Source organism: Antechinus flavipes, chromosome 3, assembly GCF_016432865.1.
Source record: "Antechinus flavipes isolate AdamAnt ecotype Samford, QLD, Australia chromosome 3, AdamAnt_v2, whole genome shotgun sequence".
Classification (NCBI taxonomy): Eukaryota; Metazoa; Chordata; class Mammalia; order Dasyuromorphia; family Dasyuridae; genus Antechinus; species Antechinus flavipes.
Genome location: NC_067400.1, coordinates 248,646,967 through 248,673,879, shown reverse-complemented (window position 1 = coordinate 248,673,879; position 26,913 = coordinate 248,646,967). Strand labels below are relative to the sequence as shown.

Sequence of the window (26,913 nt, the reverse complement as noted above, 5' to 3'; positions counted from 1 at the left end):
ATAGTCATGGTTTCTGGTTGGGATTGTATCATTATAATAAAAGTGACAATACTAATAAAGTCAATTTATATTTTTAATGCTATATCAATCAAATTGCCAACGAGATATTTTATAAAACTTGATAAAATAGCAAAATCCTTTTGGAGAAAATCAAAGATCTATGAATACCAAGTGAAACGATTAAAAAAGGTAGAAATGAAAAAGAAAATTATGTTTCCATATTATTGCTCTGTAAGCAATGACCAGCAGGATGATTTCAGAAAGGCCTGGAGAGACTTACATAAACTGATGCTGAGTGCAATGAGCAGGACCAGAAAATCATTATATACTTCAACAATAATACTATATGATGATCAATTCTGATGAACATGGCCCTCTTTAACAATGAGGTGAACCAAATCAGTTTCAATAGAGCAGTAATGAACTGAACCAGCTAAACCCAGGGAAAGAACTCTGGGAGATGACTATGAACCACTACATAGAATTCCCAATCCCATTATTTTTGTCTGCCTTTTTTTCCGCATTTTTTTTTGTTTGTTTTCGCAAATGTTCCGCATTTTTTGTTTCCTTCACAGGCTAATTGTATATTATTTCAAAGTCTGACTCTTTTTATACAGCAAAATAATTGTTTGGACATGTATACATATATTGTATATATCTTAACATATTTAACATGTATTAGTCAACCTGCCATCTGGGGGACGGGTGGAAGGAAGGAGGGAAAAAGTTGGAACAAAAGGATTTGCAATGATCAATGCTGAAAAATTACCTATGCATATATCTTGTAAATAAAAAGCTATAATAAAAAAAGAAATATATATAAAAATATACTTCCAAATATCAAACTATATTATAAAATATCAGTCATCAAATCCATCTAGCAGAGGCTGAAAAACAGAGAAACTGATCAGTGGAACACACAAAACAAGGAGAATCAGAAACAATGGAACTCAATAACCAAGTGTTTGAGAAAATAGTAAACATGAATTATTAGGGGAAAAACTCCCTATCTAATGAAATTTGTTGGGAAAAATTGAAAAGAAGTATGGCAAAAATTAGGCTTAGAACAATATCTTATACTACATAATACATTCAGAGCAAAATGCAATGTTGATATTAAAGATAATACTGCAAAAAAGTTAGAAGAGAAGCAGATTTTACATTTTTCACAACTATGAATAAAAGATATATTATTAACCAAAGCAATTATAAAAGGCAAAATGGATAACTTTAATTACATGAAATGAAAAAATATCTGCACAGATAAAATTATTATATTTACGATAAGAAGAAAAGCAGCCTAGAAGAAAAAAATCAAATTTCTATGATAAGGGCTTAATATTCAAGATATGTTAAAAGGTTAGTACTATAATTAAAAGGTTAGACTATTACCTGTTTCCCAAGAGAAATAATCATTTATCTTTTGCATTAATAAATAATTGTTGTATTGAGAGAGATTTTTCCTCTTTTCTACCTCCTCATTCAGAAATTAACCAGCCTGGGAAATCTTAGACAAAGGCTTACACAGGTCAAGATCTAATCAGACAATAAAAAAAATTCTAAGTTTTGACTAAGGAGAGGATTCCAGCTCATTGTGTTTATTCAGACAGATCTGCAAAAGTATGGATTCTTCCTTTTGTCAGATAGGTGATATGGAAATTGATAAGTCTCTTTGACTAAGACTTGGGTGATCCAAATCATGCAGCTGCAATTCCCTCATTGCAATATAGTCCACCTCCCATTGTATCATTCATTTTCTCATTAATTATAAACCAATCAGAATTGATTGCCATCCTTAGGAACATCAATTTTTCCAAGGGCATATAGAATGTGACCTCACTGAGATGAGGAGTTTTTGGCATTTGAAAGTGTCACTGAACTTTTTTTCTTAGTTATTATTATTAATACAATTATTAAATTACCTAGAAACTATGTCTCTCTAACTTTGTAAATGTCACATGCTCAAAAGGTAAGTTGTTAAAGAATATGAATAAACAATTCTCAATAGAAGAATTACAAAGTATTCACAGTCACATAAAAGAAATATTCCAAATCATTGAAAATAAGAGAAATGTAAATCAACAGAATCTTGAGGTTTCATCTCAGATTCTACAGATCAATAAGGTGATCAGAAAAGTTAAAATACTTGTGGTAAGAAAGCACACTGAGGCATTATTGATAGAGTTGTGAAATGGCATAATCATTTTTAAATGCAATTTGGAATCATGCAAATAAAATGATTAAAATGTCTATATAATGTGATCAAAAGACTTCATTATTCTGCTTCTATCCTAAGGAGACCACTGATAAGAAGAAAGTCCTAATATAAATCAAATTATTATAGCAACATGTCTTGTGAGAGCAAAAAACAAATAAAAAACTGGAAACAAGATTGATATCTAGGAAAAGATGAAGATAAATGTTGGAGGGGATGTGAGAAAATTGGGACACGAAATCATTGTTGGTAGAGTTGTGAACTGGAGAGCAATTTGGAACTATGCCCAAAGGGCTAAAAAAGTGTGCATATCCTTTCATCCAACAGTGTTTCGGCTGGGTCTATCTCCCAAAGAGATCATAAAGGAGAGAAAAGGACCTACATGTACAAAAATGTTTGTGGCAGTCTTTTTCATAGTGACAAGAAACTGGAAAATGAGTGGATGCCCATTAGTTGGAGAATGGCTGAATAAGTTATGGTATATTATTGTTATAAAATATTATTGTTCTGTAAGAAATGACCAGCAGGATGATTTCAGAGATGCCTGAAGAGACTCACATGAACTGATGCTGAGTGAAGTGAGTAGAACCAGAAGATCATTATATATAGCAATAACAGGATTATATGATGATCAATTCTGATGGATGTGGCTCTTCTCAATAATGAATTAATTAAGGCCAATTACAATAGATTTGTGAAGGAGAGAACCATCTGCATCCAGAAAAAGGACTATGGGGACTAGGGGATCACAACTTAATTTTTTTGTTGCTGTTTGCTTGTTTTTTTCTTTCTTCTTTTCTCCTTTTTCATCTGATTTTTCTTGTGCAGTATGATAAATGTGGAAATATACACAAAAGAATTGCATATGTTTAACCTATATTGGATTGCTTGCTATCTAGGGAAGGAGGGTAGAGGGAAGAGAGGGAGAAAAATTTGAGTTTTGCAAGGATGAATGTTGAAAACTATCTTTTCCTGAATTTTGAAAATAACACTATTATTAAAAAAACTTTTTAAAAATAGATGTCTGTTAGTCGGGGAATGGCTAAAGAAACTGTAGTAGATAAATAAATGGAATGGAATATCACTGTGCCTTAAGAAATTATATGTGATGAAAATCTACATGAGAATGAAGTAAACAGAGCCAAAGAAGCAATGATGTGCAAAATGACTATTAATGGTGGGAAAAAACTACTATATACCCAAAAGTCAAAGGTAAATTAAGAAGAAGAGACAAAATAGTGGAGAAAAGGCAGGAACTCACCTGAACTCTCCCAAATTTCCCTCTAAACAACTTTAAAATAACACTTCATGTAGAACCAAGATGACAGAATACATACCATCTGAGATTTCCTGAATTCCCCTCCTTTATAACTTTCAAATACTACATCAAAACGAATGGAGTAGAAGAACCAATAAGAGGACAGAATGAAACAATCGTCGCAAAACAACTTAGAAAGTTGGCAAGAAAAGTATGTATCACTGGGGTGAGAATGAAGTCCAGTCCAGTGCAGAGCAGGGCAGGCACAGCAAGTTAGCATGAGGCTTTGAAGGTGACTGTAGCTAATCAATGATGAGGGCTGCCGGAGTTTTCAGTTCATAGATAATAAAAAAAAAAAGTCAGATCAGCACCCAACTTTAATATCAAGTGAGAAATCAAGAAATGAGTGGGAAAATGAGCAAACCACCAAAAAAAATGATCTGATCATAGAAAGTTATTATGGAGACAGAAAAGATGAAAATACAAACATAGTAGTCAAACAAAGTAAAAACAGTTATATTCAAAGTTTCCAGGAAAAATATGAATTGAATTCCTGAAAGATTTCAAAAAATATTTTAAAAATCAAATAATAGATGGAGAGGAAAAAATGGGAAAAGAAATAATAGTGATACTGGTAGAGGAAGCTCGAAAATACTGAAGAAAATAATGCCTTAAAAACAGAATAGACAAAATGGTAAAAGATACAAAAATCAACTGAAGAATACCTTAAAAAGTAGAGTTAGCTAAATGGGGAAAGCAAATACAAAAGCTCAAAAAAAGAAAATAATTCCTTAAAAATTAGGATTGGGCAAGCAGAAGCTAATGATTCCAAAAGACATTAAGAAACAATAAAATAAAATAAAAAGAATGAAAAAATAGGAAAAAATAATAAAATATCTCATTGGAAAAATAACTGACCTGGAAGGTAGATTCAGAATAGATAATTTAAGAATTATTGAACTACCTGAAAACCATGATAGAAATAAGACCAAATAATTCCAATATCATATTTCAAGAAATTATCAAACAGAGTTACCTTGATATCCTAGAATCAGAAGGTAAAAATAGAAATTGAAAAAAAATCTATCCAACAATTCCTGACAGATCTCAAAATGAAAACTCTCAGGAATATCAGTCAAATTCCAATGCTCACAGATCAAAGAGACATTTACAAGCAGTCAGAAAGAAACAATTCAAATATCATGGATCCATAATTAGGATAACACAAGATTTAGTACCTTCTATGTTAAAGGATTAAAGGGCTCAGAATGCTATATTCCAAATAGCAAAAGAGTTAAGACTGCAACCAAGAATCACCCTACTCAGCAAAACTGAGTATAATTCTTTAGAGGGGAAATAAAATGGATGTTTAACAAAATGGAGGACTTTCAAGCATTCTTGATAAAAAGAACAAAGCTTAATAGAAAATTTGACATTCAAACAGAAGACTCAGGAAAAGCACAAAAAAGGTAAACAGGAAAGAGAAATTATATGGAATTTAGTAAGGTTAAACTTTTACATTCTAACATGGGAAGATGACACTTGTAACTCCTAAGAATTTTATCATAAGTAGAGCAATTAGAAGGAGTGCACATAAAAGGGGCACAGGCAAAAGTTGATTATAATGTGATGATATTCCCCCAGAAAATAAAATTAAGGGGTAAGAAAGATGGATCCAAAGGGGTAAGAAAGATGGATCCAAAGGGGTAAGAAAGAAAGGAGGGGAAAGTGAGAGGTAGAATGGAGTAAATCATCTCACATTAAAGAGTTATAAATGAACTTTTACAATGGAAAGAGAGAGGGAAAAGTGGCAGGAAATGCTTTAAATTTACTCTAATTGGAATCAGAGAGGAAACAATATACATACTCAGTTGGGTATAGAAATCTATATTACTCTACATGAAAGTATGAGGGGAGAGAGAGAAGAAAGAAATGATAAATGGAAGGGAAACTGGGAGAGGAAGTGTTAAGAAGCAAAACACTTTTGAAGAGGAAACAAGGTAAGAGGAGAAAAAAGGATAAACAGGAAGGGAAAAAAAAACAGGATAGAGGGAAATATGCAGTTATCAGTAATAACTGTGAATGTTAATTTGATGAATTCATTCAAAGAACAGAGGTAGATGGCGGAGTAGATAAAAACCACCAATTTCCTACAATATGTTGTTTCCAAGAAATAGACTTGAAGCACAGAGGCTTCAGTAATGGAAAAGGGCTAGAGTAGAATCCATTATGCTTATAAAAAAAGACAAAGTAAAAAAGCAGGGGTTATAATCAAAATTTCAGATAAAGCAAAGCAAAGCCAGATATAATGAAAAGAGATGAGCAAAGAAACTACATTTTGCTAAAAGATGCCATAGACAATGAAGTAATAATATCAATACTAAACATATATGCACCAAATGATCCACCATCTAAATTCAAAGTTAAAGGAATTACTGTAGGAAAAAAAGTGTAAAATTACATTAGAGAAGGACTTCAAATTTCCTGTCTCAGAACCAGATAAATCTAACCAAAAAAAAATAAACAAGAAAGAAATTAAGGAGTAAAATTTTATTTTTTTAACAAGAATAACAGCATTTATATAATTTTATTTTTTCCTTTCATCTATCATCCATATATATGCATTTTCAAACACATACAGTATTTTTTTTTAGGTTTTGGGCTCCAAATTTTATCACTCACTCTCTTCCCTTCCTTTATCCCTCTCTGAGATGATGAGCAATCATAGGTTCTACATGTGCAATCCTATAAAACATTTCTATATAAGTAATTTGTACAAGAAGACAAATAAAAGAAAAAGAGTGAAAGACATAAAGTGAAAAATGGCATGTTTCAGTCTATATTCCAACAATATTAGTTCTTTCTCTGGAGGCAGATACTATGATTCATCATTAGTCTTTTGTCATGGATCATAGTATTTCTGAGAAAAACTAAGTCAGATGAATAGAATTTTTAAAAGTTTGATATGGAAGACCTTTGGAGAAACAGAATGGGAATAAAAAGGGATAGATCTTTCTCTCAGAGGTATATGGCACCCAACAAAAATTGACCATGTATTAGGGCATAAAAAACTCACAACCAAATGCAGAAAAGCAGAAATAACCCTTTTCAGACTGTAATACAATAAAAATTATATTCAATAAAGAGCCATGGAAACTTAAATTAAAAGTTAATTGGAAAATAGTACCATAATAGAAAAAAGATTAAAAATCCTTGTTCCAATTGTTCCACTTACCTTTTCTTATCTACCTTGCCTTGTCTTGCCAAATACATTCATTTTCTTGAGTCTAGCTCTTTAATTTCTAATTTATAATCCTTCTTGATAGTCCTTAATTTCTTAATATGTTCCTTAATGATGCTCTTTTCTTCACCCCAAGAGTAGAATTTAGACCTGTATCTAAGCTTGGAATGAATGAAAAAAGCATTTATTAAGTACTTACAAAGTTCCAAGCAATATGCTGATCTTATGAATAAAAGACATAAAACCTGGAAAAAAGCTAATTGGAAACTAAATAACCATTATGAGGAGGTCAAAGAGTAAATCAAAGAAATAATCAACAATATCATTAATGAAAATAATGAGACCATATACCAAAATTTATGTGTTGCAATCAAAAGCAATACTTGGGAGAATAATTATAAATCTAAATGCTTACATCAATAAAATAGAAAAAAGGCAGATTAACTTATTGCATTCCAACTTAAAAACAAAACTAGAAAAGGAACAAATTTAAAATCTCTTATCAAAAACAAAATTGGGAATCCTGAAAACCAAAGGAGAGACTAATAAAATTGGAAGAAAAACTTTGGACCAATGATAAAAACCATTAAACTAAAGAAAAGGAGGAACTAGTTGATGCAACAGTGATGCAAATCTTTTGAATTAAATACTTTCAAGGAGACTATAGTAATATATTACAATGATCATACACTCTGATCAAGTGGGAATTATACCAGGAATGCAGGACTGGTTCCAAATCAGGAAAACTATTAACATAATTGACCAGTAGCAATAACAAAAACAACAAAAACCATTTGATTATCTTAAAAATTGGAGGGGGGAAAAGCTTTTGAGGAAATATAACATTTAATCCTCTTTGAAAAACACTGGAAAACATAAGAATCAATGGAGCTTTCCTTAAAATGATAACAAATATTTTTCTAAAATCATCAGTAGATATTATCTATAATGGGGATTAAACTAGAAGCCTTCCTAATAAAATCAAGATTGAAGCAAGGATGCCTATCATCACCAATATTATTCAATATTATAGTAGAAATGTTAATTAACTATGGTAATAAAAGAAAAAAGACATTAAGGGAAATTATTTCTCCATTTTAGTGATAATCAATTAAACTAGGATTTAGATTTTTTTCCTCTACATTTCCTCATTCAGAGGACAAGCCCCTATAAGTCAGTCAACTAGTCTCTGAAGGGCATACCTGATAAAAGAGATTGCTCTGATTCTTGGGGTATAAGCTCCTCAATATTGGATAGAACCCTATTCAACCCTATTTCTGTTTAGAGTGTAAAGAATCTAACACAGATGAATTTCTGCCCCAAAGCAATAAACCCGTATTCTTGTATCCCTCCATTAGAGTACAGGGCAACCCAGTTCATGAAGGAGAAAACCAACCAGAATAGTCTAGACAGAGACGAATTCCTTTGTCCAGATTGCTGGAGATGGTTGAGTCTCATCATGATCTAGCCATGTTCTCAGCATGAGGAGCTGAAAACTTTTAGCCTTCCTCTTTAATTGTTGAACAATAAGGGTTGCTTTTTACTTATCAAGACACCCATTTCTAAAATTATAATAAAGCTTCCAGTCTGTCTGTATCTTGGTCTTTCTTTACCAAGACCACTGTCTATCAATTTATTGGTTATTAACTAGCCTAATTAATAACTTTATGATTAATTTCTGAAACTGTCTTTCAGGTTTTTCATTCATCACACATTGAAGGAATTAGAATAGAAAATGAGGAAACAAAAGTATCATCTGCATAAGATATAATTGTATATTTAGAAAACCCTAGAAAATCAATTAAAAAACTAGGTGAAATAAGAATTTCAACCAAGTTGCAGGGTATAAACTAAACCATATAAATAACCAGCATTTACCTATGTTACCAATAAAGTTCAGCATGAAGTTTAAATTTAAAATTTAATCAATCAATCAATTAATTATCTTAATTAATGTTTAAATTTTAAAATAATTGTACTAAGTAGAAAATACTTGGGAGTCTATCAAATCAAACTCAAAAACTACATGAATAGAATTATAAAAGCCTTTTCATATAAATAAAATCATGTAAAAACAATTTAAAAATATTAATTGCTCATGATATATATATATATGTATATATGATAATTCTATTTTAATTTACTTATTCAGTGCCATACCAATCAAATTACCAAAAATGATTTTATAGAGCTAGAAAAAACAACAAAATTCATCTGGAAGAACAAAAGCTCAAGAATATCAAGGGAATCGATGAAAAAGAATGTGAAGGAAGGCAGCATCAGATATCAAACTATATTGTAAAATTGTTATCACCCAAACAATCTGGCACTGGCTTAAAAAAAGAGTGGGGAATCAGGGAAATAGATTACACACACACACACACACACACACACACACACACACACACACACTATACACACTAATAAATGACCATAGTAACAGTGTCTAATAAATCAAAAAATGAAAACTTTTGGGATAAGAACTTACTATATGTTAAATCTGCTGGGAAAACTGGAAAGTGGTTTGGCAGAAATAGGTAGACCAACATATCACAACACATCCCAGGATAAGGTCAAAAAAGATGTGTGATTTAGGCATAAAGGGTGATACCATCAGCAAATTAGAGGAGCATGGAATAGCTTATCTGTTAGACTTATAGATAAGGGAAGAACTCATTACAGGATGTAGGATGGATAATTTTGATTACATTAAATTAAACAAAATGCATGTATCCAAGATTAGAAGGCTAGCAGAAAACTGGAAGAAAATTTTAAAGCCAGTTTCTCTTATAAAAGCCTCATTTTTCTAATATATAGAAAACTGTACCAAATATATAATGTCTTTCCCTAATTGATAAAAAGGTCAAAGAATATAAACAGTTTTCAGAAAAAGAAATTAAAATTAAAAATCACATGTAAAAAGTGCTCTAAATCATTATTGATTAGATAAATGCAAATTAAAATACTTCTGAGATACTACATCATACCTATTAGATTGGCTAATATAACAAAAAAAGGAAAATGATAATTGTTAAAGATAATGTAGAAAAATTGGGACAGTAATTCATTGTTAATAGAATTGTGAAGTAATCCAACCATTCTGGAGAAAATTTGGAATTATGTCCAAAAGGCTTTACAATCATCCATACCATTTGACCCACAAATACCCTAGTAAGTCTGTATCCCAAATGGATCAATGGTAAAGGAAAAGCATCTATGAGTAAAACAAATATCATTTTCAGCTTTCAAATAGAGCAAAGAATTGTTGACAAAGAACTGGAAATGGAGGAGATAACCATCACTTAGGAATGATGAAATACCATTGGGTCATCAGAAGATCATTATATACTTTAACAACAATATTATATGATGATCATTTCTGATGGATGTGGCTCTCTTCAGCAATAAGATGGACCAAATAAGTTCCATTTGTTCCATTTGTAATGAAGAGGACCAGCTACATCCAGGGAAAAAAACTATGGGAAATAAGTGTGAACCACAACATAGCATTTCCAATCCCTCTATTTTTGTCCGCCTGCATTTTTTATTTCCTTCTCAGGTTAATTTTACCTCATTTCAAAGTCTGATTCTTCTTGTGCAGCAAAATAACTACATGGACATGTAGACACATATTGTATTTAACATATACTTTAACATATTTAATATGTATTGGTCTACCTGCCATCTGGGGGAGGGTTGGGGGGAAGGAGAGGAAAAGTTGGAACAGAAGGTTTTTATAAGAGTCAATGCTGAAAAATTATCCATGCATATATCTTCTAAATAAAAAGCTATAATAAAAAAATACTATTGGATCATAAGAAATCACAAGAAGAATGTTATTAGAAAATCTTGAGAAGACTCATATGAATTGATACAAAATGAAATGAGTAAAATGAGGGAAAACACTGTACACAGTAACAGCAATATTGTAGGATGATTAACTGTGAATGGCATAGTTATTCTCAGCAATAACATGATCCAAGTAAATTCTGAGGTCTTAAATGAAAAATTCTATCCCCTTCCAGAGAAAGAACTGATGGAGTCTGAAGGCAAATAGAAGCATACTTTTTACTTTATTTTTCTTGTTTTTTACTTTGTTTTCTTTTGCAATATGGCTATTATGGAAATATATTTTGCATGATTACAAAATGTAATTTATAACAAATTGCTTACTTTCTTAAGAAGGGGAAATCGTATGAAGGAGAAAGTGAATTTTGAACTCAATTTTTTTTAAAAAAAATGAATATTAAAATTATTTTTACATGTATTGAGAAAAATAAAATAAAAAATAAATTAATTTAATAAAATTATAAAAATCAAGCATGTCTCAAATAAAGAGATGAAATGTCCTTGCTTTTTTGTGAGAGGAGTCAACAGGTGTTGTATGTCATGTTTTTCAATTTATTGCTTATGGAGATTTTTTCCTTCTTTCCTTTTTTTGTTTTTAAGAAAATGCCATTTTTTTATGTGGGATAGCTCTTTGGAAGAAGATAGAAATGCTGCGGGAAACTATGATAATATAAAAACAGAAGACATAAACAAAAACTTTAAAAAAGAAGAAAAAATTAAGCTCTTTGTTCTCTCACACTTGCTCCAAACTCCTAGTTGAGGAAATTCTGTATATATACACATACACACATATGTACATATATATGTACATATATATATATATATATAAACACATATGTGTGTGTAAAGTTGAGTTCCATACCTCACCTTAAACTTATGTGTATATCTACTCAACAACTAGTCTCTTTGTGCTTGAGGCAAAATGTAGTTTCTGGAAACATTTGTGTAATGAATAGTAGGCTATATATGAACAATCTATATGGATAATGTCTGTGGCTAACTAGACATTAGAAAGCAAAGTTGAAGGAAAAGCTAACCTTTCTTAAGGCTTCCTTTAACATCTCTTGCCTCCTGCATTCTGAAATGAGTTCTCTATTTTATATATTTATGGTAGGATTTGTTACTGGTCAATTATTTTAGTCACGTTCAATATTTTGTGATCCCATTTGGGAATTTCTTTGCAAAGATATTGTAGTGGTTTGCATTTCCTTCTCTAGCTTATTTTACAAAGGAGAAAACTTTGGTTTTGGAGGTAAATTGGGTTAAATGACTTGCTCAGGATCATACAGCTAGTAGATGCCTGAATCCAAATTTGAATTCACAAAGCTGAGTCTTTTTGATTCCAGGCCCAGTACTCTCTATATACTAGGGACCTAGATGGCTCTACAGTAGACCTTAATCTCTTGCAAAATGTTTGATTCAAGACATTCATCCCCTTAATATACTGTGTTTTAAAAAATACTTAAATGTAAAAATGATTTTCAACATTCAGTTTAAAAAGTTTAAGTTCCAAATTCTTTCTTCTTCTATCTCTAGCCCATCATTGAGAAGATAAGCAAAATGATATAGATTATACATGTGTAACCATGCAAAATCTATTTCCATATTAGTCATATTATAAAAAATAGGCCAAAAAAATTCAAGAAAAAGAAAGTATGCTTCCATCTGTATTTTGACACCATTAGTTCTTTCTTTGGGAATGGATAGCATTTTACAACATAAGTCCTAAAAAGTTGTCTTGGATCACAGTACTGCTAAGAATAGCTAAGTCATTCACAGCTGAGCATCCCACAATATTGTTACTTTGAATATTGTACATTCACTTTGCTCCCTTCATGTAAGACTTTCCAGGTTTTTCTGAGAGTATCCTGTTCATTACTTCTTGTTTTTTCTTTCAATATTTTTATTTCCCCAATTACATGTAAAACAATTTTTTACATTTGTTTCTAAAATTTTGAGTTCCAGATTCTCTCCCTTCCTCCTCATACCCCGCATTGAGAAAGCAAATGTGAAATTATGCAAAACATTTTTATAAAAGTCATGTTGTGAAAGAAAACAGATCTCTCCTCCCCCCCAAAAAAACCTTAAAATAAAGTTTAAAAAAGTATTCTTCAATCTGTATTTAGACACAATCAGTTCATTCCCTGGTATGGATAGCATTTTTCATCCTAAATTCTTCAGAGTAGTCTTGGATCATTATATTGTTGAGAATAGCAAAGTCATTCACAACCAATCATCCCACAACATTGCTCTTATTTTGTAAATAGTACATTTCACTTTGCTTGAATTCATGGAGGACTTTCCAGGTTTTTCTGAGAGCATCCTGTCTGTCATTTTTAATAGAACAATAATATTCCATCATAATCACATACCACAGTTTATTCATTCATTCTCCAACTGATGCAAATCCCCTCAATTTCCAGTTCTTTGCCCCTAGAAAAGAGCAGCTTTAAATATTTTTGTACACCTTGATCCTTTTTCTTTTTGGGATATTTTAACTTTTTAGGATAAAGAAATAGTAATGGTATTGCTAGGTCAAAGGGTATGCATAGTTTTGTAGCCATTTGGATAATTCCAAATTGCTCTACAGAATGATTACGCCAGTTCACAACTCTATCAACAATGCACTAATATCTCAATTTTCCCACACCCCCTCCAACACTTGCCATTTTCCTTTTCTGTTCTATTAGTCAATCTAATAGATATAAGTTAGTATCTTTGGGTTTTTTCATTTACATTTCTCCAATCAATAGTGATTTAGAACACTTTTTTTCAAATGGCTATAGATATGTTTGATTACTTTATCTGAAAACTGACTTCATATCTTTTGCTCATTGATCACTTGAGGAATAGCTCTTTACAAATTTGATTCAATTTTCTACACATTTGAGAAACAAAGTTTTTATCATAGAAACGACTTCAAATTTTTCTACAGTTATGAAATGTTATTTTCCTCTATCCTATTCCCTTCTCCTGCTTATTCTGTTCTCTTTCTCCTTTCACCCTGTCCCTCTTGAAATGTGTTTTCCTTCTGATTACCACCTCCCCCAATCTACCCTCCCTTCTATCACTCTCTCTCCTTCCGTTTCCTTCCTATTTTCTATACCCAGTTGAGTGTGTATGTTAGTCTTTCTTTGAGCCAATTCTGATGAATAAATCTCAAGCATTCCCTGCCATCTACCACAGCTTTCCCTCCATTGTAAAAGCTTTCTTGCGTCTTTTCTACCTCTACATTTCCCTTTCTGCCGCTGCATTCCTCTTTCTCAAAGAACCCTTAATTTTATTTTTCTAGATATCCTTTTCTATTAAATTCATACCTGCACTCTCTGTCTATATATTTTCCTAATTGCCCTGATAATGAGAAATTTCTTATGGGTTCATCTTCCCATATAGTAATATAAATAAATTAAGTTTAAGTTATAATTTCCCTTTCCTATTTAACGTTTTATGCAAGTCTCCAGTCTTTTATTTGAAAGTCAATTTTTTTTATTCAGCTCTGGCCTTTTCATTAAGTATGCTTGAAAGTCCTCTATTTCACCAAATATCCATTTTTCCCCATGAAAAATTATACTTGGTTTTGCTGGGTAGCTGATTTTGTAATCCCAGCTCCTTTGTACTCTATCGTATTCCAAATCCACCCCCCCTCATTTAACCCCCATAAACACACCTGCCCTACTCTGATCCTTTAAAATAGAAACTGCTAAACTTGTGCCATCCTTACTATTGAATTGTTTCTTTCTGGCTACTTGCCATATTTTCTCCTTGACCGGGGAGCTTTGGAATTTGGCTATAATGTTCCTAGAAGTTTTCATTTGGAGATTTCTTTCAGGAAGTGATGGGTAGATTCTTGGAATTTCTGTTTCTACCCTCTGTTTTCAAAATATCAGGGCAGTTTTCCTTGGTAATTTCTTGAAAAAAAACCCATAGGCTCTTTTTCTGATCATGATTTTCAGGTGGTCCATAATTTTCAAATTATCTTTCTTGGATCTATTTTTCCAGGTCTTGTTTATTTCAGTGCGCTATTTCACAATCTTCTATTTTTTTCATTCTTTTGGTTTTGTTTTATTGTTTCTTGATTTCTCATAGTCATTAGCTTCCATTTTACTCGATTCTAATTTTTAAGGAATTATTTTCTTCAGTGAACTTTTATTCCTCCTTTTCTATTTAACCAATTCTACTTTTCAGGGACTTTGTTTCCTCAATGAATTTTTGTGCTTCTTTTACCATTTGGCCTAGTCTGTTTTTTAAGATATAGTTTCTTCAGTAATTTTTGTGCTTCCTTTACTAAATTTCTGACTCTTTTTTCATGATTTTTTGGTATCAGTCCCATTTCTCTTCTCAGTTTTTCCTCAACATCTCTTTCTTGATTTTCAAAATCCTTTTTAAGCTCTTCCATGGTGTAAGACTAATTCATATATTTCTTGGAAGCTTTGGATGTAGGAGTTTTGACTTTATTGTCTTCTGAGTTTGTTTTGATTTTCTTTGTCACCACAGTAACTTTCGTTGGTTAGAATGTTTTTTTGTTCATTTTTCCAGCCATTTCTTGATTTTTAATTCTTTGATAAAGTGGGCCTCTGCTTGTCCCAAGCCTTAGGAGTTTTGTGCAGCTATTTTCAGAGATATTTTTAGGGACATTTAAGTTTTCAGTTCTTCCAAAGTGATATGCCTTAAGAAAAGGTGAATGTACTATTCTTCTAGCCTGTGTCCTGGTCTTTGAGGGACCACAAGCATTCCTTTCCTCTTGTATGAGGGTCCCTGTTCCCCTATAACTGATGGGCTAGTGCTCCTTTTAACCTTGGGACTGCACCCTAGGCCTGTGACCTGCATCCAAATATGAGTAAAATAACAGAGTCCTGTCTCCAAAACCAGCAAAGGGATCTCTATAATTTCCTTTTGACCAGCTGTTAGTTCCCTTATCATCTGTGGGCTGAGAGCTGCTGAAGCAGCCAGTGCTGGGGCTGCTTCAGAGACTCCCAGGGCCTGTAACTAGTTCACCAGGAGGTCCTGGTCTGCTCTGGAACCATATCTGCAGAGGCGTGGCCTGTCCCAGAGTAAGCTGCATGCTCACTCTAACATAATGGACCTTTCCTGCCAACCTTCTAAGTTGTATTTGTATGAAAAATTATTTCATCCCATCCTTTTGTTGGTTCTATTGCTCCCAAATTTGTTTTAGAGCATTATTTAAATGAGTTCAGAGGGGTTTGGGGAAGAGATCTGGCAAGTCCCTGCCTTTTCTCTGCCATTTTGACTCCACCTCCCTATACTCTGTTTTGATTGTTCAATTCAACCACAAAATATATATATATATATACACACACACACATACATACACATAGTCAAGGCATGAGTGCCAAATGAAGAGGTTTCAATTCCACTCTTACATTTCAAATCAAAACCTCTTTGGAAAGCTGAATTCCATGCCCCATGAGCTGCATGTATGTTATCCTAAGCCTCTTTCCTTTGTCCCTTAACAATCAAAAATGTGAATTCCGTTGTTTTTGATGGTGATCTCTGCTACTAGTGATTTTTGTCATTGTGGGGATCTACAGGAACAGCTGTTAAAACCCAGGAACAAAATAAACAAAAAAAGTCAGCTTTCTCCTCCAGATACAGAAACTGAGTAGGGACACAAGCAGTGGGAATGGGACCAGTGATTCTGCCCCAAGTCTATTCTTGTTGCCAGATTTGACATGTTAACTGATAAGCATTTTATTTTCCTTTCAGTAGAGACCTAAAGAAAGCCTTTTTCTGGAGGAACCACACCATACTTCAAAATTAAAAAAAAAAATTAATCTTTACTTCCTCCTTGTGGTGGAAAGGAAAGGAAAGTAGAATTCCATTATCAATCCACCTACATTTTCTAATAAATAATTGCACTATGAGGAAATTTGTCTTTGTGATCAGAAGCTGGAAGGGTGTTAATGGAAAGTGGGGGACAATGGTGGAATCTGAAGGAAGAGATTTTAGAGATATTTACAGGTAGCTTCCCTTTTGAGTTTCTCCAGATTCATCCCACATCACCAAGCATCCACAAGTGTTTTCCATCTCTGAGTATCTCAAGAGGTAGAGAGTGATGGGAAATAAATATTAAGACTTTCTCAAAGCCCAGAACAGTCCTGAATCCCAGATACCACTAGAGTAAATAGAAATGGAGAACTGTTTTCCTGTCTGCAGGATGGAGGCTTTGGAAGGGACAAAACCTGAATTTCACATCTCAGGCAGTGATGATCTGGGCAATGGGAGAGGGGAGAAGTTACACTGAAGATAGAAAAAAGGTAGTAAAATAGATGCTTACTAAACACAGCACAGCCACAAGCCCTATTCAGCCATTGTCCACGCTACAAGAGTTCTTGCACACACATCAGTTAGTTGAGCTCACTACCAGTGCCTTGCTCTGAATGTCAAGATAGCCCTTCCAAAAGGAAGGCTGGCACGCTCGCGTGTGAGTGCCGTGCCCTTGCGCACGGGTGCAGAATGTCCTGCCCTCGGGTTCCTCCTGTGGGGGAAGGGGCCGCGCGACTGGGCTGAATCCTGGCGCGGACGAATCCTCTTCAGGCACGGTGCACCTGATCATGTTGCGTGCGGAGGGATACTTCGTGCAATCTGCAAAACAAGTTCTCTTTTCCCCTCTCCACCTTCTCCTCCTTCCCTTCCCTCCTTATCCAGTTCGGCTCCTGCTTGCATACAGTGCGGCAAGAAGAGGGGCTTGCAATCCCTTGCTAGGATCGTGAGCAGCCGCTTCTGCACAAGCTGCTGCAGCGGCGGCAGCGGCGGCACCAGCAGCAGCACCAACAGCAGCAGCAGAGGATTTTTTTTTCTTTTCCTATTAGACACAGTCGTTTTTGGAGCTGCCTACCAGTGTCATCTCCAGAAGATGAACCTTTTCTTTGCTTTCTACTTGCTGGGATTGTTTGTCAGTAACGGGCAAGGTAGGACCGCGATGTATGTGTAGGGCTGTTGCTTAGTCGGGTTTTTTCATTTACCTGTCCCTTCTCCCTTCAACCCAAGAAAGCCACAAAGCAAAAAGAGAGATAAAGGAACGACAGAAGAAATTAAATGAAAGAGCTAAAGCAGTACCTTTTTTGTGCTCTCTTTTTGTTTACACTAAAAATTAGGACCCCCCTCCTATTCATATGGATAAGAGGAAAATGACCGAACCCGAGAAAGATGAAATAACAGGATGTGATAAACTGCTTCTTCTAAGAAAGCTCCTCTTTCACTGTATTGTCCAAAATGTGGTTATCCTATATGTGTGTATTAATGTTAAATATTTTAAAATGTCCCACAGATATTAGTTTTTCTGAAGTCACAGATATTATGATCATTAAACTTGCTTTTGGGAGGAAATTTCCCTGTTGTTTAAGAAGAAATAGTTCAAGATTCTTTTTCAAGATCTCATTTTCTGAATAAGTTCATTTCTGTTGAAAACTAAATGAAGGTTTTTGGATGCTGTGTAAAGGAAAGCAAAGGAGTAAAACTAGGGATGCATTGCAGCCATTCATTTTCTATTTTTTAAAATGTTAACATGTTAAGCATCTAGAAAAATGTCATAAAATAGATTATGATTAGGGTATTGGTTTTTCTTTTTTGCTTTTGTCTTTTAAATAGTCAACACCAGAACAATTGGCCTTTGAGAGATTCTTGTGACAGCTACATGTATCTGACGTAAAGATTAAATAGGTTTTTATCCCCCTTTTGTTGTTATAGAACTATGTTAATGGTGACTTTTATCAGGAATGAACAGCAATTATCTCAATTGTCCAAACAAGTTTGGACATTTAATTTAGAACACAGGCGCCTAGAGCATGTTTCTTTAAAACCCACAATTACATTCATTTAAACATTTTGCAAATTGGGAATTGTGGTATATTTTTAATGTAACAAAAACATTTTTTTTCACAAGAAAAAAATCAAATTATAAAATGAATAAGAACATCTTAATCTACTGGATTCCAAGCTCTTTTCACCGTACCTATTAATGTACTGTTCATTTCTTTCAACAGGGGGTGGTAGAATACCTTTCTGGGGGTTTGATTTGTTTGTTCTAGGTTTGTTAAGGAAAAATTATTTCTATATCATATATACTCACTAATTTAGATGTTTTTTATCTTTACGTAATCTAGCTTGACATTTTGTGATGTGAAGCTTTGGTGTCCATACCTTTTTCTTCTTCAGATCTGTAGAATCAGGAGCTGAGATAATACAATTGAATAGATTAGAGAGCCAGAACTATGAAGGGAAAAGCTGAGATTGTGGTGGTGTTTATTAAGTGCCTGAGTTGCTCATATTTTTCATTAATAACATTGAATCTGTAACATCCAAATATTAGGATCATTACAAGTAGGTCCATTCGAAGCTGTTGTATGACAGTCATTGCTATGGCAGTGAAGGTGCAGTAGTAGATGTTGTTATGTTCTGCAGAAAAGCTGCAGCATTGGAGAGCTGCTCATTGTATTCAGATATTAATTTGTGATTTAGATAAAATTTTCCTAATATAAGAAGTAGTCACTGAGAAAAAATGTATTCATTCTCCAATAAATAACAAAAAGAGACATCATAGGAAGCAAATTTGTTAAACACGAATATACTTGTGGCTGATTGGATTCAATTGGCACATTTGGGAACTAACACTGCAGATATCAAGCAGCTGAAATTTGGAAATGCAAGAGGAAGCTTGAAGTTTTTAAACAGATAGGTTTAAATACTGTTAATAACTATATATCTTCATACACCTATATATTTCTGCAAATATAGAGGTATATATATATATATATAACTGTTATTTGCATCTGTGAGCACAAATGTGCACATATAGATATAAGCCTATGGTTAAACTAACTTAACAGAGGCCCATTATAAGTTGAAGCACCAAATAACTACAGAAACGATGTGGGATTGAATCATATCTTAATTGATTCCTAACCCACCGTAATGGAGAATTACCTAATCTTACATGCTTGTGTGTTATTCTCTAATTGGGGATATGTTGGCAAGTACCAGTCATAACAGTGGGAAGTATTTTAGAAAACAAGACTGGTGTAACCCATAATTTTATAAATTTTATTGTAAATATGGATAAGGAAAAGCTGTCAGTTAGGAATCTTTGGGTTTGTCTTTAGCATCCCCTTTAGACTAGTTCCTCAACTTGCACTTCCCCTCATGAATTGGTTCCCCAGAGGGCAGCTGCTACTCTCAGGTTATAAAGGAACCCTATAAGTATGCACTCTTAGCACTACAGCCCCGCCAATTTGTCTCCCCTTTATCGTCTGGTAGGAGACGTAATGAATTCATAGCAAAAGCATTTAGTAAGATGGCTCATTTAGAACAGTAGCTACAGAACATTTTCAGAAGCTTAACAGTCCAATTTCCCACAAATAAATTAACAACACCCACCATAAAAGTGGACACAAACTTAAAATACGATGGTAGTGGAGAACAAATATAAGAAATACATGTAGTCAAAGCTGTGGTACTTTGTGGTACTGTAGGGTCTGAATGTTGTTTCTTCATGCAGCCCATCACTCAATTTGCCAGGGCTAGCTTCCTTCCTTCCTTTTAGGGATCATGGTCCTTGAAGCTGCTTTTGGCCTCCACTGACTCTCCTCCATATCTGTGTTTGTCTGGAGAGTATATATCTCTCAATTGTGCTTTGAATTGTCTGGACCTGACTCTTGCTGCTGAATGAAGTATGTCCTCTTGGCCAAGTAGCTCCAGTCTGGTTGCAGCTTGGACTGATTTAAATTGATTACTTCTCCAACTGCTTAACTCTCTAGTTTAGCTATTTTAAATCTCCAAAGCGGGTGCCAATTTTTCAGATTGTCTATGACCATTTCTCCTTTTGATTTAATGAAAGGGACAGAAGAGGGACAAAGAAAAAAGGAGGCAGAAGAAAGGGGGAAAAGAAAAATACCAAGATTGAGAAATTGAGGTTCACACTTGACAAGGGGATAAGGGGCATAAATACCTAATCATTTATGTTTAAATCCTGTGGCTACTTGACTGAAGGAAGGGGAGAGAAAAAAAGGAAGAAGGGATGCACTGTTAAATCCTTATATTTAGAAACATTTAAAAGCTCAGCTTTTTAATTTATGATTCCAACAATATGCTCACAGTTGATATTATGAAACTATTGCTTTGAAAAGTGGGATGCAGTTATACTAGGAGAAAAGAAAATGTTAGAAGTCGAGATGTTTTGAACTACAATACCTGAATAGGAGAAAAATAAAACTTTTTTACTTTCGACTTAAAAGCATATCATTATCATAATGAACTAATAAGACAACTTTTAAAATAACAGGGGAAATGAACAGGGAAATCTTTTTAAGTGGAGGTTTTCCCTAAATAATAGCAGAAAAAATCTATCTACTCTGTAGGACTAATGGATGCTAGCAAGGCCTGTATTTAACTAGAGAAGGAGCTCTATAAAATTTCTATTATTGTTTTTCCATGTATTTAAACTCTTGAGACAGAACTACAAAACATATAACAGTAGCTTGAGACTCATTCATGGCAGGTTTCTATTACTTTTCAAGTTCATACTTCCAAAGTTTCCTTGATTTTTCATTAATTTGTTCCTTTTTTGTTACATCTTTACATTTGAGAATAGGAAAACTTCTACTTGTTATGGCTAACTTGTTTTCAATAACCAATTCCATGTTCCTGCTATCAATCAAAAAAAACATTTTATTAAAGAATCACTGTGTACTAGGAATTGTGTTAAATGATAGGTATACAGTTGGAAAGAATGAAACAATCTTTATTGTAAAGGATCTTAGAGAATGTGCATAAAACTGGAGAAAAGTGTCTGTTATTCTATAGCATTAAAACTGTATGTGTTCAACATATACAGCATATCCCAAAAGTCAGTGCAAACTTAGTGTTTTGAGCTATTAAAGCTTAAAATTACCCAAACTGGGGTTTTAAGCTTAATCTAACAGAATATAACATAATTCACACACACACATATATAACAAGATTCAGAGAGATGTTTTGAAGGAAAGAGAATGATCAAAAAGGCTTGCTGTTTGGGGTGGATGGAATGATAATAACTGACAATAGAAAGTAGTCATATTGGTTCAATTCAGAATCACAAAATCTACAAATTGGAAGGTACTTTTAATGGATAGTTAATTCAATTGTAGCTGAAAGTCACCCTCACTTTTATATGTGACAAATGATCATTAACCTTTGCTTAGAAAACTCAAAGAAGAGGCAACTCATCATCTCTTGAGGAAAATCATTGTATTTTTAGTATGTTCTAATGGTTAAGAAGTTTGTCCATGAAATTAAGTATAAATTTCAATTTGCATCTATTGTTTCTGGTTTTTCCCACCTGGAGTCAAGAAGTCTAAACAAACCCTCTTCCTTAAAGTTTAAGTATTATACCCAAGGTAAGACAACTTCTCCAACTTTAGGTTCAGCAAAGGATCCATTACATCTCCAGCTACCTCTGATTATAACACACGGAACGTCCCTTCATCGTCTTGGTAGCTTTTCCATGAAAGCTCTTCAGCTTTTCAATTTCCTTGTTAATTGTTATGCTCTAAATTAAATACAGTATTCTAGCTGTGGGATGACATACTAAGGGCATAAGAAAGAGTGGTCATTTTTTTTGTTTCTAGGAACTATGTCTACAATCCAAAATTATTTGTTTTGCTCATATCATGTTAATTTAAACTTATAATGTATTACAATTCCCAACTTTGGAAGTATGATGTCTAACAATGTTTCCCATCTAGGACACATAATTTGTGGGGGGTTTTGTGCCCAAATGTAAAGAGTTGACATTTATTCCTTTCTTCTTAGATTTAGCCAATAATCTAAAAATCATTTTGGATTCAGATTTTGTAAACCAGCTTTGTGCAGCCTGTATATCTGATGAGCATGCCATCTATACCTTTATCCAAGTCTTTGATAAAAAATATTGGGTAACATAGGGTTATGTATGATAACAGACACCATTAGAGACTCTGAACCCTTTTCACAATGAACCATTAACAACTTTGAGTTCAGAAATTCTATCAGTTCTGAATCCATCTAATTGCATTATCTAGTCCACATCTCTCCATCTTTTCTGTACGTGATATATACTTTATCAAGAGTTTTTTCTGAAGTTTAGTTTAAATATATTTATAGTATTCCCCTTAGTATAATAACAAAGGAAAGGAAAGTAACAAAGGAAACAAATTTTGCCATGACTTGTTCTTAATGAAGGTTCTTCATAATTACAGCTTACCTTCTAAATGTTCACCAACTATCTCTTTAATAAAAAACTTTTGTTTTCTCTAATAAGTGTAATATACTTTTCAGTGGAAATGAGGGAACAAAAATATTTAGTAAGGTGCTGATAGTTAAAATAAGTAAGAATGTAGTAAAAAAAAAATCACTTTTTTTCTTTCTGAATTAAAGTTGTCTAAATCCTTCTGAACTAGAAGATACGAATATTAAGCTACTGTCCAAAATATTTGAAAAGATTTCCAAGAAAGTGAGAAGTATCATAAGATTAGAGAATTTTCTAAAAAAAAAAAAAGTTTATAAAGTGTAGGACAGTGAACACAATTAGATTTCTGGGAAAATTCTTACATGGAATGTTAAAGAGATAGTTAACAAACATAGAGAAATAGAAGTGGTAATTACATTGATTCATCAAAAATAAGTAGCCTTGATTCCTTTTTTGATAAGGTTATTTAGAAACGATAAGTAAGAGAAAGAAATTGTAGATATAATTTACCTTAATTTTAGCAAGGTTTTTAATAATGCATCCTTTTCTGTTCTTGCCGACAGGATGAAGGGATGTGGAGTAAATTATAATAAAATTAGTTAAATTTGGAATTACTGAATAACTGAACTGAAATGGTAGTTGTTAACTACATTAAGTTTGATCTTTAACTTGGCAGGAAGTCAAATGGAGTGTCCCATGCTGTTTAACATTTTTATCAATGACTCAAATAAAGGGATAGATGGCATATTCATCTACTTTGCAGGTAGCAGAAAACTGGAAAGGATGCCTGACATACTAGATGATAGAATGATGAATCAGAAAAAACCTTGGAAGATGGCTAGCCCAGTAAACTGAATTTAGTAAAGTTATATGAATGTAAAATCTTATATTTGAGTTCAAAAAATTAAGTACAAGATAACTAAGGCATGGTTAGACAAGATTATTTGAAAAAGATCTAAGATAGAGGTTCTCACATTATTTTTTTTTTAATATCATAGACTCCTTAGGCCATTTAATGAAGCCTATGGAGTCTATGATATTAAAAAAAATAATGTGAGAATTTCTTAGAATAATATTTTTAGAATAATTTAAAGAATAGCCAAATTTCAGTTAGAAGTTAACAAGAATAAAGATTTACTTTTTTTCTTATCCAAGTTCACAGACTACTTGAAATCTATGCAATTAACCTAAGAGTTCAATGGACGATAGATTAATAACCCTTTATCTGGGGGTTTTAATGGACTATAATTTCAAAATGATTCAGAAAACAAACAGCTAATGTGATCTTGGGCTGTACTGAGATACATATCTTCCAGGAATAAGGAATAAGAAAGTGTTAGTCCCTCTGTATTATGTCAGAACATAACTGGAGAATTATTTTACATTCATTTCTGGCTGCTACAATTTAAAGAAAGATATTGCTAAGTTAAAAGTACCAGAAGAAAGCAACTAGGATAGAGAAGGACCTTTAGGCCATTTTATACAAAGCCCATTTAAAAGAACTGGGGGATGTTTAGCTTAGGGAAGAGAAGCCAGAGGGGAGAAAGAAGTTTGATAACAGTTTTCAAATACTTGAAGGGAAAATATGGAAAAGAAAATTGATCCATTGATTTTTGCCCCAGAGGGAAGAATCAGGTACAATAAGTGGAAAAATGCCAAAAAGCAAATTTAGATTTGGTTTCAGGAAAGTGATTTGAAGTTAAGTGTCAGGAAATATATTGGAAAATTGGTAAAATAATAATAATAATAATAATAATAATAATAATAATTGGTATCAGAAAAAATACAACTTCCTATTTAAAAGAGAAATGAACTGCAAGCAAGCTGCTGAAAGTGGTCTTCCCTTTAAGATGAGTCTGTAGGGAGAAGCTGGGTGGCCAATTTTGGGGCTTCTTCATTTTAGGGTACGCATAAGACTAGATGGTTGCAGAGATCTCTTCCAACTCTAAAATTATGTGATTTTGTAATTTTGAGTAATGAACATCTGAGTCATGTAGATTTTTTTTTTAAAATACAGTTTATTAAACAAGAATGTTTATGAAGTAACTACTTCAGAGATCCCTGATCCTTTACACCAAAAATCACAATCTTTTCATTCTCACTAAAGCATTCTATAGGTTTCTGGTGTTCATCCTATATACATTTAGTGACATGGATTCTCAAATGGGAAACTTACAACACAACTTCTCTGGGTTGAAAATCAAAACTTTCCCAGCTTGGCTGATCTTCCTTGACATAACTTTTTATCTCTTTGCACAGTTTTGAGAAACCAGGCTCACCTCTGTATGAAATTAAGAATCAAAGGAGGACTTTAGTGGAAGATTGCCTCAAATAATAATAATAATAGCAATAATAAAACTATTAATATATATGGTGCATTTCCTTTTTGGTCTTATTTTTATATTGATATTTTGTTTTAAAATCATCTCTGTTTCTGAATATAATCCTGCTACTATTCCATACACAAAGACCCATTCATTCCTTGTAACCAACATCCTGCAAGATGATTCTGCCTTGATACTCATCTCATCAGTGCCTTCTACCCCTCTGATTAGATCCCTTGACACTACAGGACAGAATACTCTAGGCCCTCTATTTAGGTAGCTTCCTTTTGTGTCTGTCTTCACCAATTAATTTCTCCTACAGAATACCTGTCATATAATCTGTGTTTAATTTTTTAAAGAGAGAAACAAAGTTGTTTAGCAAAAAACAACCAACATATAAAACATGACATGAAACCCATAATCCACAAAATAAAAAGAAGGTGAAGAGGTGCATAATTAGTTTCTTTTTTTGCCTTTTTTTTTCATTTGATGTTATTGCAATCATAATGCATATTCTTTTCTTGGTTCTTATCTTACTTTCTATTATGTGTCTTTATCCTTTTTTCTATATTCATAATTTCTTATTGTGCACTAAAATCCATCACACTTGACACTTTTTTAGCCATTGTCCAATCAATCAACATCTACTTTTTCTTTGTTACCATAAAAGTGCTGTAAATGAATGTATTTACGTATGTATTCCATATAATTTGTTTATATACTATGTGGCAAATGTAGTAAGGGATATTATATGTCTAGTGTAATATATAAAATATAATATATAATACTATGTCATCAATACTATATGTCATGTAGTATTTTATATAATACAAAAACATGTATTATATATAAAATATTGCTATATATTACATAATATATACTACTAAATATTAGATTTATTTTCATTCTAACATTTAATATAGAAATATACTGTATCATACTATATAAAATACATTATACAATATATATTAGATAATAGGGTGCATATTAATTATCATGTATCAAAGATTATAGTATATAATATGACATATACCATAGTATGTAATATGTAAACAATATAACACTTAGTATTATACATAATCCATATGCATATATTCTCATAGAAGCACTTTATGCTAGCATTATATCATTATGTACAGAAAGAAGTGGAGAGGAATTTATTTTCATCTTGGGTACCCGTGGAATCTCCAAGCGAAAGGTTATGACCATTTTATTCATATTTGTTTTTCATAATTTAAAATTGCTTTCCAGAAGTGTTTGATCATTCAATAACTCCATCATGAGTGTACTAATGTATCTGATTTCCCATCTTAATCATCACCTATTACCATCTTTTCTTGTGTTTGCCAATTTGCTGGGTGTGAAATAAAACTTTCACAGTTGTTTTGATTTACAATTCTTTCATTATTAGTGATCTTCATCAGATTTTCATATTGTTCTTAATAATTTGCATTTCTCATTTTGAAAACTTTGTCCCTATTTTTGGCCATTTATTCATAAGGCGCTTTAGATTACATATTTACCTTAATTTCTTATATAGGCTTGGATATTATGACCTTTCTTGGAGTGGCATATTCCTTTTTATCCTAGATGCACTGATTTATTATTATGCAAAAGCTTTCAACTGTAATGTGAACAAAATGATTCTTTTTTAAAACTTTTTCTGATCTTTTAGTTGAGAATTATATCTTTGATCATATCTATAAAAGATATTTAATCTTTTCTTCTAATTTTGGAAGTGGGTGGTAAAACCTTTATTCAGATTGCCTACCTTGAGTTTATTATCTTATATGGTATAAAATGTTT

The 26,913-nt window shown here is 32.7% G+C and overlaps 1 protein-coding gene across 1 annotated transcript in view; it reads left to right on the top strand.

The window, feature by feature from the left end:
* The first annotated feature begins 17,083 nt into the window (after positions 1 to 17,083).
* The window catches only part of NCAM2 (neural cell adhesion molecule 2), a 285,546-nt gene continuing 275,716 nt past the window's right edge, over positions 17,084 to 26,913 (top strand). The window contains exon 1 of the mRNA XM_051984853.1: positions 17,084 to 17,492. Within this exon, the coding sequence (XP_051840813.1) occupies positions 17,438 to 17,492 (55 nt within the window). The 5' untranslated portion in view covers positions 17,084 to 17,437. The remainder of the gene's footprint in view (positions 17,493 to 26,913) is intronic.